The sequence below is a fragment of the Tamandua tetradactyla genome, chromosome 8 (genome assembly GCF_023851605.1).
Source record: "Tamandua tetradactyla isolate mTamTet1 chromosome 8, mTamTet1.pri, whole genome shotgun sequence".
Classification (NCBI taxonomy): domain Eukaryota; kingdom Metazoa; phylum Chordata; class Mammalia; order Pilosa; family Myrmecophagidae; genus Tamandua; species Tamandua tetradactyla.
Genome location: NC_135334.1, coordinates 71,771,229 through 71,788,670, shown reverse-complemented (window position 1 = coordinate 71,788,670; position 17,442 = coordinate 71,771,229). Strand labels below are relative to the sequence as shown.

At 38.3% G+C, this 17,442-nt stretch overlaps 1 protein-coding gene and 1 long non-coding RNA gene across 8 annotated transcripts in view; one reads left to right on the top strand and one right to left on the bottom strand.

Moving 5' to 3' along the window:
- Positions 1-17,442, bottom strand: part of C2CD3 (C2 domain containing 3 centriole elongation regulator) — a 235,253-nt gene that overhangs the window by 20,379 nt on the left and 197,432 nt on the right. For 5 of the 7 annotated variants that reach the window (XM_077113600.1, XM_077113596.1, XM_077113601.1 and 2 more), the window contains 4 exons: positions 13,404-13,565; positions 10,526-10,746; positions 5,980-6,907; positions 3,513-3,624 (listed from right to left, as the gene is read on the bottom strand). In XM_077113600.1, the coding sequence (XP_076969715.1) occupies positions 3,513-3,624; positions 5,980-6,907; positions 10,526-10,746; positions 13,404-13,565 (1,423 nt within the window). Of the gene's footprint in view, positions 1-26; positions 1,474-3,512; positions 3,625-5,979; positions 6,908-6,936; positions 7,244-10,525; positions 10,747-13,403; positions 13,566-17,442 lie in introns of those variants that run through there. The other 2 variants (XM_077113599.1, XM_077113604.1) reach the window with 2 other exon arrangements.
- LOC143644521 (uncharacterized) lies at positions 812-16,358 on the top strand. The gene is made up of 3 exons (XR_013156744.1): positions 812-883; positions 1,028-1,484; positions 13,179-16,358. It is a non-coding gene; the product is annotated as an uncharacterized LOC143644521 (long non-coding RNA).

Sequence of the window (17,442 nt, the reverse complement as noted above, 5' to 3'; positions counted from 1 at the left end):
TAACATATAGGTAAGTGGAGTCCCAGAAGAAGACAAGAGAAAGAGGAGTCCTGAAGAAATATTTGAAGAAATAATGGGTGAAAAATTTTCCAATATGTATGAACTCAAGCTGGGTAATTAAATAGAAAATAAGAAAACCACAACTATGAACATCATAGTCAAGCTTTCGAAAACCAAACTTTTTAATGAGAAAATCTTAAAAGCAACCAGAGAATAAAGATCATATTACATTTAGGGCCACAACAATAAAGATGGTTGCTTCTCACAAGAACCAACAGAAGCCACAAGACCAGGGAATGATATATTTAAAATGTTAAAAGAGAAAATAAATTCAATTCCAAATCCTATATCCAGTGAAAGTATCTTTCAAGTGAAGGCAAAATGTGACCCCAACATACAGCATACAGAAAAAAAAAAAAAAAAAAAGTGAAGACAAAATGAAGACATTTTCAGATAACTGAAGCTGAGAGAATTAGTTAACAGTAGATCTGTACTTCATGAAATTCTAAAGGAAGTTATTCAGGCTAAAGGGAAATTATCCCAGATAGAAAAAGAAATGAAGAATACCAGAAATGGTAAGCATGTGGGTAAATATAAAGACAATTTTTTTTGCCTGAAATTATTCAAAATGAGGCCACTTTAAGACCTTCAGAGACTCTAAGTTCTGAGAAGATTTATGGTGTCCCTGCACAAATATAATTCACAATTAAATTTAAAATAAACCATAAGTATAAAGATATCAATCAAGCTTCTGATTTATCCCACGGTAACTATTTCAGTGCTCTAAAAAAGAACAATTTCTCTCTCTTTTTTTAAAGCAGGTAGCAAGTTTATTAGGAGTGCATGTGACAGAACATGAGGGAACTCTTGCGAGAATAAAAAGGTGAGAGGCAAGAGGCCTCAACACTGTGGGGCAATCCTTTATAAATTTTTGTTTCTTTCATAATTTTTATTAACTATTTTTTTCTCTTAATTTTTGATATCTGCTTGCTAGTGCCCTAAAGTACGTATTTGATTTGCTTCCTAGGTTATCCAGCACTGGTTGACAGCCATCTAAGAGCATAAGACTGAGAAAATATGCTACTACAAAGGCAACAAATATACCCATCACTAACTAGGGTGACCACATTTCCAGGATTTTCCAGGTCATAACTTTCAATGTTAAAACTGGGGCAATTCCAGCAAACTGTGACCATTATTCCACAAACTAGGATCCAGAATGAGGTCCTGAAGAGAGAGGTGGCCCTGAGAGCAGCAAACAAACAATGCTGTTTTGTTTATTTAGGGCAAGGAAAAAAAAAAGGCTGAAAAGTATATGAGACTTGCCTTCTCAAAAGTAGACTGCTCCTTTAATTGAAGTGAAAACTCCCTCTAATGTGCTTTGCATCTTATGTTTAATAGATCAAAGATGATACATCCCCCTCTGGGTTGATAAGTCATGAAGGCACAGGCAGAAAAGCAGGAACAGCGGTTCTGCTTGAGAGGTGAGGGATGACAGTTCAGAAAAAGTGGCTCACTAACTTCCCTTCTTACGGGGCTGACTCACTGACACTTCACTCATTTGGCTACAAAGGGAAGAGGGAAGGAAACTAAGGACCTACATTTTCCCTCTAAAGTAATTCTTTCCATCACCCTATTATATAAGAACTATTAGCCTGATGTTACTTATAAGGAAACTGAGACTCAGAAAGGTCAAGTCACTTGCCCAAGATCATCTAGCTACTTAGTAGTAGATGCAAGATTTCAATTCATGACTGTCTAGTTACAAAGCTTGTGTTTGGTTTCTGTACATAGCCATATGACCCTAGCAGAAATGTTGATGGGCTTGTGTGAGAAGTGCAAAGGAAGAGGCAAAGAGGGAGAAGACAGGCTGGTGACCACAAACCAAAATAGGAATAAAGGCCAAAAAATTGCAGAATCTCCTAGGCAAGGAGTGGCACCTCTCTTCCCTTAGGAGAGGATTAAATTTGATGAAAAATGAGTTCTGTGAGCACTTAGAGTGATTCATATACCAAATAACGCAATGTCTTGGAGTTCAGAGTCACAAGATCTAAATCCTAGATCTACCACATATTTGTTGGGTGATCCTGGGCAAGTGACTTAATGTTTGTGCACCTCAGTTTTCTTATATATAAACTAGAAATAGTAATACTTACCTCGCAGGTCTGTATGGGAAACTCTGAGCTTTAGAGGGATAACAATATTACCTATAATTAGTTAATAGGGATAACAATTGTACTTACCTAACTATGTTATCAGAATTGAATGAGTTTACATATGTGAAGTACTTAGAATAGTGCCTAGTACACAGTAAGCATTGGATAAAGAGCTGTTATTAATACTTTATTCACATCATGTACCACTTCCTGAAACTTTTTTAAGCTCCACAAGGTAGATGGGCTTTGTGCCTAGTTCACTCCAAGGCCTTGAATAGTGCCTGGCACATAAATAGTAATTTATGGTTCCTGTCTCCACTATATCACTGCAATCACTTTTTTTTTTTTGGCATGGGCAGGCTGCAATCACTTTTAAGATCACCAGTGACCTCCATGCTGCCAAATCCAAAAGACAACTCATTCTCCATTCAGTACCTAGAGTAAGCTCTTGAAAATTTAAGCTGCATTATTACCCCCTTGCTTCTAAATTCTTTTCCATGATTTATAAGATCCTGTATAACCTAGGCTCTTCAACCTCATTGTGCCACTTTCTATGTTCCAATCTTGTGCTTTATCAGAGAACCCAGTACTCATCACAATCTGTAAATATTTTCTTTTATATTTCGTTTACTGGTCTAAGTAGAATTTATGCTACATGAAGGTAGGGCCTTATCTCTCATACTTACTATTATATCCTCAGCATCTACCACAATGTCTGCTACATCTTAGCACAAATATCTAGTGCTAAGAAATAAATGATGAACAATTAGAGAAGCAGTAGTTAGTACTGCTTATTTTTTTGCCACCTACTGCATGCCTGGTGCTGTGCCAAGGCAGAAAGAGCAGAGCTGGGATTTGCAACAGGGTTCCAACTATCTAACTCAGCTGAATGATGAACAGTTATAAGGTTTTCTGCATTCAGGAAATTGCTGTACCATTGTTGATGATATTCTCATCATCTAGACCTTCTCACTTGTAAAGGACCCCCTGAGGGTACACCTCCTGTTTGAAGCCTCCTTTGCTCATATCTGCCTTTGCTTAATTGGAGCTCCCACAGCACTCAGTTTGCATTTCTTAGCTGAACACTGCTTTTATGCTTCTGCACTATTTGTTTCTTGGACATGTCTGTCTCAGCTGGCAATAACCTACTCTTACCATTTGCTCTTCTTCACTTTTTCTGAGTCCTTGCCCACTGTTGGGCCCACAGAACATGTTCAGTACAAGCTTAAAGAGTGATCAATGCTGTTCTTCCCAGGAAGATGACCCAAGTCAGCTCTATATTCTGTATATATTTTTTACAGAAGTGGTGATGACAACTCTGTAGGAGAAAGGAAGGTTAGGTGGCTGTTCTCTTACCTGATCTGTTGTGGTCTGGGGTGGCAAATCTGCAGAAAGCGACAGTATCCGCATAGAGGCCTCCAACTGCTGGGGAGGCAAAAAGAAGTTGGGCACCACAATGGGCTCTGGGCTAAAATGGCAGTTAAGGGACAAAAATGCCCAGAAGTCTTATCTCCTTGCCAGATCAGAATCTCCATTGACCTCAATCACGGGCAGTCAAGTTTCTTTTCCTAACTTATTCCTATCCATGAATCCTTTGCTCAAGCAACTCCCTTTACTCAGAAGGCCTGGCTCGCTCCTAACAAATCAGTGTATACTTTATGTATCAGTTCAAATCCTGCCTCCTTTGGGATGCCCTCTCCTACTCTTAGCCCACAGTAATCCCTTCATCCTCATATCCTAGAGTATGGTCTGTATCACAGATTAAGGCTTGATTATTTAGTCTGATAGGATTTTCAACTTGTTCCCCTCGATATTCCTTAAGTTTCTCAAGGGCAGAGAGATGGTACAGTTCCCTTCAGTCACCTTACTACTCTTCCCTAGAGCCTCATGTAAGGTTGGTAGGTAGAAATTGTTGATACTTGTGGAGGACTTGCTGGCCCAAAACTGACCTGTCAGAAGTCAGTCAGACAGGGTGGGGGCGGGAAGTTCCAGAAACAGTGTATTAGGTTGGAGGGAGATGCCTGGTAATAAATAAGGGCTTGCCTTCCTGGATGCTCTCTGCTCACATCCAGAAATAAGGGGTCTAATAAGAGGCTTGGAACAGAAGATGCAGTGGATACAGCTGGTCCACCCAACCTGGATGTGAGCCCCAGAAGGCAGGTTCCCTACTGTGCACCTCAGCTAGGCATAAAGGTCCTCTAAAATCCAGGTCCTGCGCTTCACCTCTCATCATCCCACTTACACCCTGAGCTCTAGCTACAGTGAACTACTGTCAATATGTTAGGCTTTTCACCTGACTATGCCTTTGCACACAGTTCTTTCTGAATAAGACTTTTCCTTGCAGAGTTATGGCAGCTAACTCCTATTGTTCCCTCATGGACTCTGTCCATGTCTCATCGTAGCACCTAGAACAATAAACTGTCATGACCTGTTTGTCTTCTATGTCATAATGGTCACTTCTAGAGGTAAGGTCTGATTCAAATCTCTGACATCAGAGTCTGGCAATACTTATTTTTGGAAGGAATGAACAGCTGGGAAGGTCCAAATTAAAGCAGTACTCTTAGGAGATGTGCATATATGTCTGCTCAATAGCACAACTAAATTTGACTGTAAAGGTAGAGATGCAGAAGCCAGGATGAATAAGAACTGAAAAGAACTCCACAGGAGGCAGCCTGCTTTTGGTGCTCAGTCTCCAGCCAGTTCCAACTTTAAGCGTTTCCTGCGTCCATGTACCCTATCCTTAGGTTTCTCTATGCCTTCCATCTGTGCATTGTGTACAAGTGTTTAGACTCATTTGATTTTCTCACTTCTGTGAAAGCATGGTAATTCAGTTCCATCTATATTTACTGATCCCTCTCTGTCCAATATCTGATGCTGGGAACACAGAAAAAAGACAAGGTCCCTAACTTGGAGAGCTTATCTGGTGGGTAAGGGATTAGTACCTTCATTTATAGATGAAGAAAGGTTAAACTATATGCCTGAAGCTTCATAAGTAATAAGAAGCTCTGTTTAGAAGGCTCCTGGCTTCTGCTACCCCTTTACTTCTAGTAGAAAAATATCTCTATTCAATAAAGCAGTCTGCTTCATCTACCAGCTTGTTGTCAGGATACCAGAGGCGTGATCTTAATCAGTTAATTAGGTTACAGGTGGGGAGGGCTGATAATGATCTAAGTGTCGCCTTTTCTCCATAACATGCCAGCCTGCATTTCAAAGGAGGGAGAAGGGGAATGTCAGGTGTCCCTTCTTCCCATTACAGTGCTTGGGCACTAGATTCAACTCAAAGGTGTTCATTTACCCTTGGCTCCATCACTTGCCATTTTAAAAAATTAAATGTAAGGTAAGTCACTATAACTCTGAGCCTCAATTTTCTTACCTGCAAAACAGAAATGATGATACCTACACCTTAAAAAAGCTGCAATGACTCACTGAAAAATGTACATAAAGTGCTTGGCACATAGTAAATGCTCAATCAATAGTATTCCTTTTTTTTCCTCTCTATGCCCTCCACTTTTATTTAACTCCTTAGTTCCAGAGCCTCGCCTTAATCAGATTGGGCTTGGCTAGACTAATGAACGTGTTACCAACATCTAAACCCATTCAGAAGCATTATAGGTTTCAGAAGACTGGCATTAATGTAGATCTGTAGGCATCTTGTCAGGGCAGAGATATTTGAAAAAAGGATCTTCCCATGCCTCTCAGTGCATTCCATGAGGGTGGACACTGTTTACACTCGTGGCCCACAAGCTAGGCTAGCCTAAGCATGAGTATTCAAAATGCCTAGAGATGGTCTAAGAGGCAACTTGTGGGCAATGCCAAAGGATACAGGAGGCAGCTCTGTCTTGTGGACACTTCTGATCCAGTAATCACTTGCTTCTGCCTGATGTCAGGGGAGTTGATGGGTGGCTCCTTATGGTTTTCCCTTCTGCTTTGAGAGGCTATGTGTAGAGGGAATTTCTCAAAGCTTTCAGTAGAGTCACTTAATTCACTGGAAGCAGTTTCATTCTCAGTCTGGGCCTCTGGCTTGAGCTCTTTGTCTTGACCTGCTTTTGATGAGCTCCATCCAATAAACATGTTTTGTTGGGTTCCTGAGAGTGTCAAGTGTGGGATGAGCTGAGGGTCTGCTGAGGCAGGATCTCCAGCCCTGGCCTTAGAAGTCTCGTCCTTACGAGGATCATGATTTTGGCTAGGAGAACCCTGGATAGGCAAGTAGGGATTGACCTTTACTGAGCTGGACAGAGTGTTATTTCTGACCTTGAGCTCCTCACTGGGAAAAGGCTCTGAAGAAGGGTAATGGGGGATTTCCCTCTGCACCTCATCAGGCTGAACGCTGATGACTTCACTTGTATCTGATACAAAACTGGACCAAGGGCTAGTTTTGTCTGTCACAACGGTGATTTCATTTAGAGTTCTGGGCTCAATGATGTCTTCTTCAAAGTCCTCATCGCTGTATGCTAGGCCTGCCTCAGTGTCCTCACTGCTTTGCATTCTTGTAAACGCCGATGACACAGCGTCATTTATGGGTGCTATATTTCCCAGGGACTCATGGAGCATTCCTCTTCCATTTGGAGTCTCTTCAAGGGTAGAGGGAGGCAGGGAATTTGTGCCCTCATCTGAAGCTCTTGCCAATGACTGGTCTGGAGTTCTGCTTCGTTCTTGTATGGCCTCTGTGTCTTGAACATTTGGGAGGATGGTAACCTCTCTGGCTTGGTGAGAAAAAGTTGCTTGAGAATTCCTGGTGATAGTCTGCAGATCTGAACAGCAACAGATAATCACTCATATTACAAAAAGCAGAACCATAGATTATTCAAGTTTCGACATTAGCTTGTAGCTTCAGAAGTATTCTTGTAATCAGACTTTGAACAAATCTTAAAGACAGATAATCCACCCAAGAGTCATTGAAACTATATTCAAGGCAGTACAATTTCTAGCACTTTATTCTAATACCAGAGGATCAAAATCTAATCTATTTATAGTTGTGGATACATCTGTGGAAACGCTTTCAGAGACTATCTGCTCATGCTCAGGAATTCTTGGGAGCTGGGAGTCCTGGCAGGCATGTTCATGCTTCCATTTACTTCAGTAATTACCTATATTAAAAACCAAAATGAGAATTCACTTATTTACCTATTTGATGACAGCTATTAAAACTATTTATTTTACTTGTAAAATAAAGGCAAGGAAATATCTATCACTCAAACGATAAAGGCAGAGGAAGTTTACAGAGAAAATGGATGCAGCAGTGTGTTGGACACAGCATAGGTTTTGGAGCATATCAATCCTGGGTTCCAATTCTTACCACTACTTGTTAACAGTGTGATCATGAACAGGCTATTCTCTCTGAATCTGTTTCTCTATTTTAAAATATGATTAGCACCCCCATTTCACAGTTATGTTAAAGAACATATGAGATAAATGGCATAAAATGGTTGGTGCACATATAACACTTAATAAATAGGCCTAGTAAATTATATACATTTGCATAATTATTTGAGAGGAGAAAGTCAGGAACTGTGAGGGAAATTTGACTCTTGGAGAGTAGGTATCACATTTCCCTCATGACACCTAACAGAGTGCTCAACTTTCAGAAGGTATTGGCTGAGTTTAAAACATTGGAAATTTCTAGGTCTCTAAAAGCAATGAGTCTGAAAATGGAATATCCCTACCTTCAAACAGAAAAAGGAACCAGGAAGCAAATCTAGTTGAACCTGTTCCTTTTGGCGTGAACTACTACTCTGACTTGGAGCAGTCTTCCTGCCTTTTGCAAACCAGCCTATCTTTCAAAGCCTTTTTCTCCTGTATCTCCTTCTAATAGCTTCCCAGATGCATCAGCTGGATGGGATCAGTATATAGTTTAATTCTATAAGGAAGAACTTAAGAACATGCTATCATGTAATAATCTCTCTGTATGTTTCTCCCATTAGACTTCTCAAAGGCAGAGATCACAAGATTCTTGTTATGTCTCAGCGCCCAGCAAAAAGGCTTGGCACATAAACTCACTACCCTCCCTCCTACGTAGGACATGACTCCCAGGAGTGTCAATCACCTTGGCAACGTGGGACAGAAATCCTGGGATGAGTGGGGACTGGCATCAAGGGATTGAAAAAGCTTTCTTGACCAAAAAAGGGGAAGAGAGAAATGAGACAACATTAAGTTTCAGTGGCTGAGAGGTTTCAACAGAGTCAAGAGGTTATCCTGGAGGTTATTCTTTTTTAAAAAAATTTTTATTAATAAAACCAATTAACATTCAACATGAGTATTCTTAATATATGAACATTCATACTGTGCAATCAATGGCTCAAAATATCATCATATAGTTGTATATTCATCACCATGATCATTTCTCAGAACATTTACATCAGTGGAGGTTATTCTTAATCATTATACAGATATCCCTTTTTAGTTTATGGTGTACTGGAGTGGCTGGAGGGAAGTACCTGAAAGTGTTGAGCTGTGTTCCAGTAGCCTTGATTCTTGAAGATGACTGTATAAAGATATAACGTTTACAATGTGACTATGTGATTGTGAAAACTTTATGTCTGATGCTCTTTTTATCCAGGGTATGGACAGATGAGTTAAAAAATATGGTAAATAAATAAATAATAGGGGGACAAAGGGTAAACTAGATTGGGTATATTGAAATACTAGTGGTCAATGAGAAGGAGGGGTATGGGCTATGGGATGTATGAGTTTTATCTTTTTATTTCTTTTTCTGGAGTGATACAAATGTTCTAAGAAATGATCATGGTGATGAAAACACAAGTATGTGATGATAATGTGAGCCACTGATGGTACACCATGTATGGAATGTATGTGTGTGAAGATTTCTCAACAAAAATATTTTTAAAAAATAAGGTTCGGCACATAGATGTGTGTGGCATAAATGAAACCTTCACTCAGTAACTCACTTTCAAGTTTTACTTCTATCCACTTTTTCCATGATCCATTAAAAAACAAAAGTACTGAGGCATGGTGGATTCAATTATCTTTCCCTTTCCAAATTCATTCTGTCCTTGTGAAAATCAATTCTCATTCTGTCATCCATTTGTCCAGACTCCCTGTGTACTTCAAGGATAAGTATTAAACTCCTAGGCTTGGCCTCCAGGGGAACATTGAGAAATCAATTCTTTAATTCTCTATTCTCTCCTTTTTAATATAATCCATTAAAGTGCTAGTTTTTCTTCCACCTCTACCCTAAATGAGCCTCCTATTTTGCTCTTATACTTTTCGTCTGGGGGGATGTTTGGTTGGTTGTCTATAGACTGTAAGCTTGACGAAGACAGAGACAAAATCCTGTCTTGTCCACCACTGTATCCTCTTGGAATTGGTAATAGGATATTGCATAGTTGCTGCTCAATAAACTGTTGACTGCATATATTCAAGCAAGTGGAAGCCGAAAATAGCGTATGTCTAGAGCCCTGGATAGCAACAGCTTGGGTATCTGGGGAAAGAGGGTAGGAAGGAGGTTTTACCTAATATCAATCATGGCTCTTTCTTTTCTTCTTTAAGTGCAGAAAACAGAACTTATTCATCCCTATGTTGAATCTACACATTTTGCTAGAACAAAAATTATATCAAGTGCTAAATATGCCAATATGGTTGATTACTCAGTGTTCCCCAAAGCTTGCCTGACACAGATTTCTAGACTTAGCACTGGTTTTGATTCAGCAGAATGCAGGAATATATATTTTAAATTAAGTGCTCCAGGTGATTCTTATACTTAGGTAAGACTTGTAAATACAGTCTCAACTTTGGCACACTAGAATTATCTGGGGAATTTTTAAAAATACTGATGCCTGGGTCCCATCCTCAGAGATTCTGATGCAAGTGACCTATAGTGCAGCCTGGGCATCTGGATTTTTAAAAGATCTCTAAATAGTTCCAATATGCAACCAAAATGAGAGCCGCTGTTCTAATGTGTTTTTCAAAAAGTGGCCTGTGCCCCACCAACAGAATCATCTGAGGTACTTATTAAGAAGTGCAGATTTTTGGGTTCTGAGAATCAGAATTTTATTACAAGTTTGTAGTTGATATTTTTGAAAATAAAGTGATATCAGTTCATGAAATGTGATTGAGAAATCAGTCATATAATGCACGTCTTTTTCTTGTTGGGGAAACTGAAGCTCAAGAAGGGAAAAGGATACACTCAAAGTCAAATACCTCATCCGGGTCTCCTGCCTCCCAATCCAATGTTCTTTCCATTGTCCCAGTTCCTATGTCTTACTACTTGCTACTTAAGACTGTGCCTCTCCTTTTAAGAGGAAGATAGTCTTTATTTCTCAGAGGGTTTGTCTGAGGGCAGATATACAAATACTTTTTGAATGGGTACCCAATGACCATTGTTTCCCAACAAGAATGGTTCTGAGTCATACCCGTGATTAAAGAGCTGACTTGTAACACCAGGTTATTGGATTTCTCTAGGATGCATTGGCTCTCAGGGTCTAGACCATTCGCTTCTGGCCCAAGCTGGTCCCTACTGCTCTCTTGGCACTGCAACATGGTCTTACGAGCCTGAGGGCTGAGGGGTAGGAAAGGCTTGGTGAGCTTCTGGCTGAAGTACTGCTGAATCTGATCTAGCTCACTCAGATTCTTTCTGTAAGAAAAGAAGGGAAAAGAGCACAAAAGGGTCATTCTCTGGAGTGACAAGCATCTTTTATGTTCCCCAACATTCTACCACTTGAACCAAGACTTTAATACCTCTCAGTGGGCCACCTCTCTCTTAAATTCCTTTACTCTTGGTATCCCCATCACACTTTCTGTCTTAGATTTTCCCTTATTTTCTATGTATTAGTTCAATTTCTCTAAGTAGACCAAGAGTATCTGGGAATAGAAGATGATATATCAAACATTTCTGTTTCTTTACTATACTCAATGTACTTGGTCCAACAAAGACACTAAATACCTGCGAAGTGAACTCGAAGTCTTTCTATCCTTTTTTCTTGGTATGCTGATGGTGGGGGTCACATTTCATTCTTTTTCCATGTGAGTGTCCTCTTATTGCAGCACCATTTGTTGAATTTTTGTTTTGTTTGTTTGTTTTTTGGGGAAATACATGGGCCAGGAATTGAACTCAGGTCTCATGGCAGGCAAGAATTCTACTACTGATCTACCCTTGCAACCCCCTTTCTATCTGTGTTTAAGGAACAACTTTTCATGTCTTAAGAGTCAAAACCAAATCTCAAAAGAGATTTTAAAAATTAAATGAGTGGGTAGAGCTAATCCTTATTCTATCAATAGAAGTCATGACTCTTATCAAATCACCATGGCTTTATCCTGGTTTATGTCACATGGATAAATACCTACAGTAAGAACATTCGAGCAAATGTCAACTGGTGTGCTACTTTAAAAAATATGCAAACTTACTGGCCATGTCAGAGGTTCTGGAGGCAGAACAATGATGGTACACTAACCTACTAACACCAAGCTGTACTTTTATTATCTGTGAAACAGGATTATTAATACTTCACCTGCAGGTCTTTTGAGATCCTTATAACTCAAATGAGATATTGTGGTAGGGCTCTGTGTGAACCAATGGAAGTAATGCAAATTCAAATTATCTTGTTTAATCTCCAGCTGGTAGAGAATTCCTCTAGGTCAGTGGCTCTCAAAGCCTGGTTCTAGGACTAGTAGTATTAGCATTACCTGGGAATTTGTTTGATATGCAAATTCTTAGGCCCCATCCTAGACCTAACCATCTAAGACCATCAGAATTGTTTTAACAAGCCCTTTAGTAGGTGATTCTGATAAACAATGAATTTCAAGAATTCCTGCTCTACAGCAGAATTGCGTCCTCCAGGAAACATGAGACAATGTCTGGAGACATTTTCAGTTGTCACAACTAAGGCAAGAATCTACTGATATCTAGAGGCTAAATATCCTATAAAGGACAGGAATAGGATCCACAACAAAATATATAGCTAAAATATCAACAGCACCAAGGTTCAGAGAAACTGCTCTAGAACCAAAGAAAGTCTTTTTTCTCCTTTTTCAGTGGGTTTCAATATATGTTATGTGAATGACCCAATCAAGTGCAACCAAACAGTAACAGTTTTACTTAGCCTCCAATTTCCACATCTTACTAAAATGAGAATTTGAACATATTACTTACTTGTAATATTGGTTTGGGCAGTTTCCCACTGCTTATATCACTGTTGCTTAACACTTTTAGCCCGTGTCCCACCAACCAAAAAGACTCTGCCAACTTTTCTGAGTTTGCATTATGAAACAAATGAATAGGTTAGTTTTCTTCCCTAAATATAAACTATATTTAATGTTTTACCAAACTTTACACTCTCTTATTCTTCCCTCCCATCACTTCCCATTTGAGAATCATTGTTCTAGAAGTTCAAACTCTTAGCCTGACATTCAAAGTCCTTCATGATATGACCCCTACATAACTTGCCTTGTTTCTTCCCTTGCATCTTATGCTCAACTTTATCCTGGCAGCACTTCTGTTATTTCTTCAAACTGGACTTGCTCTACCAAACCTCTGAGTTTTTGAACATGCTATTTCTATGCAGATTGTCCTGCCTGCTTGTCACCCTATTCCCTTGAAGACAAGTTCAAAGAAGACTTCTTTAATCTTTCTGTGACCAAGCCAGGATGCTGTTAAACCTTGACCAAGGAAAAACTCTTCACCAAATATGTAGCTCTTATCACAGTGCATTACTTCTCCAGCAACATGGCTATATCCCCCTCTGGGAATGGCAGAGTCAGGACAGGAGTTCAAGTCTATCTTACTCTGAAGGCAGGTCTTTACATTTTACCACACGTCTCATTAGAAATTACCTAGGGGATGGTCTAAATGACCCATATTGGTCTTTTCATTTCTCACAGTAATTCTCTGGCTTACATGCTGATTAAGCTAAGAAAGGGACAGGACAGAGGCTGATTTGGAGGCTGTGAAGATAAGGATAGGGGGCAAGATGAGGCTTTGCAAACTGTAAAGGAGACATATGGTTGTGTAGATGTGAGGGTGGTTAATATTAAGTTTTGGAGAATAACTTTAAGTTTCTGTGTTTATAGTTGGATGAGTGATAGAGCTCCCAAGCAAAGGCCACAAAGCTGAGATAGATTCATCTATGCGAGTCCTATGAAGTTCCAGGGACCAACCTGGCACTGATACGCATGAGAGCAATGGCTAAACCTCTGAGAGCACTGGCAGCAGATAAAAGAATAGTATGTATCTTGCTATTGCCCATTCACTTGGTACTCCACTATGGCTTCCTGTGTCTTTTCTTGGGGACTTACCTGAGAGAATTCAGAAGGGAGGTATGGGAGGATAAAGGTGATGTACTCAGTTTGTCATTACTTGGGAGGGCTGCCTCTCCCTGATGCAGGGATTCATGAAATCGACGGATGTTCTGCACATGCTCTTCATGACGTGATGCTTGGTTTTTTGAGATACTGCTTCTATCAAGAATAAATGAGGGCCAGAAGAAAACCATTAGAGTTAATAAACGACTTCAGCAAAATATCAGGGCAAATAACAACACAGGAGGAACAACTGTGTTTCTATATATTAGCAATGAAGAATACAAAGAGGAACTTAAGAAAACAAATCTATTTACAGTATCTAAAAATACTGACAACTTACAATGATCTAAAGTAATAAAATATTTAGGAATACATTTAACCAAGAAACAAAAAACCAAATACTGAAAACTACAAAATACTGCTGAAAGAAATTAAGAAGGCAAGACATCCATGTCCATAGGTCAAAAGAGTTAATGTTAATATGGCAGTATTAACTGAAGCAATATACAAATTCAATGCTTTTTTTTCAGAAATGAAAAGAAAACAATTTTCAAATTCATATAGAATCAAAAAGGGCCCTGAATAGCAAAAACAATCTTGAAAAAGATGAACAGGCTTAGAGGACTCACACTTCCCAATATCAAGTTGTACTATACAGTGACAGTAATCAAAACAATGTGCTACTGCCACAAAGATATACAAATAGATCAATGGAACAGAATTTAAAGTCCAGAAATAGACCCACACATCTATGGCCAGTTGACTTTTGGGCATGTAGTGGGGAAAGAATAATCTCTCTTCAACAAATGTTGTTGGGAAAACTAGATACTCGCAAACAGAAGAACAGTGTTAGATCCTTACCCTCACACTATACAAAAAAAATCAACTCAAAATGGATCAATGACCTAAACAAAAGAGCTAAAATTATGAAACTCTTAGAAGACAACACAGGGGCAAATCTTCATGACCTGGGATTTGGCAATGGATTCTGAGATATGACACTAAAAGTACAAGCAATAAAATAAACAATACATTTGATTCTATCAAAATTAAACACTTTTATCAAGAAAGTGAAAGGGCAACCTACAAAATCAGAGAAGACAGTTTCAAACCATGTATTGGATAAGGACTTAATATCTAAAATATATAAATAATTTTTAAAATTAGGCAAAAAAAGACAAACAACCCAATTAAAAAATGTGCAAAGGACTTAAGTAGACATTTCTCTGAAGATATACAAATGGCTAAGAAGAAGATGAAAAGATGCTCAACATCATTAGGCACTAGGGAAATGCAAATTAAAACCACAATGAGATATACTACACACCCACAAGGATGACTATTATTAAAAAAACACAAAATAAGTGTTAGAGAGATCGCAGAGATATTGGAACTCTAGTGCACCATTGGTGGGAATGGAAAATGGTACAGCCACTGTGGAAAGCGATATAGCGGTTCCTCAAAAAGTTAAATATCAAATTACACAATTCCATGCAACCCATTTGTTGGTATATACCCCAAAAGTGTGTAAACAGGGTCACAAACAGATACTTGTACATCAATGTTTATGGCAGCATTATTTACAATAACCAAAAGTGGAAATAATCCAAGCGCCCATCAACAAATGTGTACATATACACAATGGAAAATTATTCAGCCATAAAAAAAGTGAAAGTGAAGTTATAAGATATGTTGCAACATGGAAGAACCTTAAAAACATTAAGCTCAGTAAAATAAGCAAGGCACATACAGATAGAAATTGTATGATATCACTTAGGTGACTAGAAATAGCCAATTCAGAGATAGAAAGCAGATTAGAGATTATGGGAAAAGGGAGGAATGGAGGGGAAGGGGGTAAGGTGGAGTATTTGTTTGTAAGAATAAAAACTAACCAACAAACAAAAAACAATAGCTCTTATAAACTAATGGTAAATGAGGGTGAGAAATCTGTACCTGGGGAAGATTTAGTTCACACACATGAAGTAAAGGAAGTGTGTGAATGAAGTAGCACTACTAAGCAATAAAAAGTTGGCCATTCCTGGAATGATCCTTTGACTTCATCTTCCAGAATAATATATATCCAGAATAAAATGTATACATTCTAACAGATTAACATTTATATCTTCTTTTAATCCAATTCTACCTCCACTATTATCCACAATTTAAGGAAAGAATATAAAAAAAGAAGAAATGGAGGCAAAATAAATTCCCAACCAATGCGACAGTAAACAAATTACCTAGTGTAACAATAAACAAATTACCCTCCTGAAATAGTACTGCAAATCCATCCTCACTACAACAGTTCTGCCTTCATCAACTCCGTATGACAGTTGGATTGTAATTGTCTTCCAAATAATAATGCTTTCAGTTTTACCTTCCTCCTCTTAAGTCACTCTCCACATTATAGCCTGAGTGACCTTTCTAAAATATAAATCTGAAATAACAAGAACAATATTTATATATTTCTTATTACATGACAAGTACTGGCCTAAGAACTGGACATGTATTAACCTATTTAATCATCACTGATTCCTTTCCCCCTTTGGTTTCTTCATTTTAGATACAAAATATATCACAAATTCCTTAGCATGACATTCAAGAACTTGACCTCAGACCTCAGCAATCTTTTGTTTTTAAATAAAAGCTTTATTGAGATGTACTTTATATACTATACAACTCATCTAATTAAATAAGTATAAAATTCAGTGGTTTTTAGAATATTCACAGTTGTGAAGCCATCACCACAACTTTTGAATTTTCGTCACCCAAAAAGAAGCCCCATATCCATTAGAGTCACTCTGCATTTCCCCAACCCTTGCAGCCCCAGGCAAACACTAATCCACTTCCTCTCTCTACAGATTTGCCTGTTCTGGACATTTCATAGAGATGTAGTCTTTTAAGACTATCCTTTTTGCTTAGTACTATGGTCTCAAGGTTGATCTGTGTTGTAGCATGTATCAGTACTTCAATGCTTTTTATGGCTGAAAAAATTTCATAGTATGGATATATCATAGTTCATTTATCCATACACCACTTGATGGACATGTGGACTGTTTCCACTTTTTGGGTGCTATGAATAATGCTGCTATGAACATTCATGTAAACATTTTTGTGTGGACGTATGTTTTCATTTGTCCCAGGTATATCTAGTAGTAGAATTGCTGGGTCATATGGTAACTCAATGCTTAACCTTTTGAGGACTTGCCAGACTATTTTCCAAAATGGTTGTACCATTTTACATTCATACCAGCAGTGTATGAGAATTTCAGTTTCTCCAAATTCTCACCGACTCTTGTTGTCTTTTGGATGACAGCTATCCTAGTTGGTGTGAAGCGATGATTTCATTATGGTTTTCACTTATGTTTCCCTGATGGCTAATGATGGGGATCATCTTTTCATCTATTTATTGGCCATTTTATATCTTCTTTGGAGAAACATCTGTTCAGATATTTTACCCATTTTTAAATTGGGTTGTCTTTTTATTATTGAGTTGTAAGAATTATTTATATATTCTGGATACAAGTCCCTTAGCAGATCTATGACTTGCAAATATTTTCTCCCACTCTGCGGATTGTCTTTCCATTTTCCTGATGGTACAGTCAGCAGCACAAATTTTTAATTCTGATGAAATCCAATTTACCTTTTTATTGGTCACTTGTATTTTCAGTGTCATATCTGAGGAATCACTGCCTGATCCAAGATCATGATTTACTCTTTTAAGCGTTTTATAGATTTAGCCTTTACATTTAGATTTATGATTGTTTTAGAGGTTTTTTTTTCTTTTTGGTATTATGTGAGAAAGGGATCTAACTTCATTCTTTTATAAATGCATATCCAGTTATTCCATTGCCAATTGTTGAAAAGGCTATCTTACCCCTTGGAATTGATTTGGTACCCTTGTTGAAAATCAGTTGATTGTAAATGTGAGGGTTTATTTCTGAACTCTCTATTTCATTGATCTATAGGTCTAACCCTATGCAAATATCCCAGTGTTATTTACTGTAGCTCTGTAATAAGCTTTTGTTTTTCAATT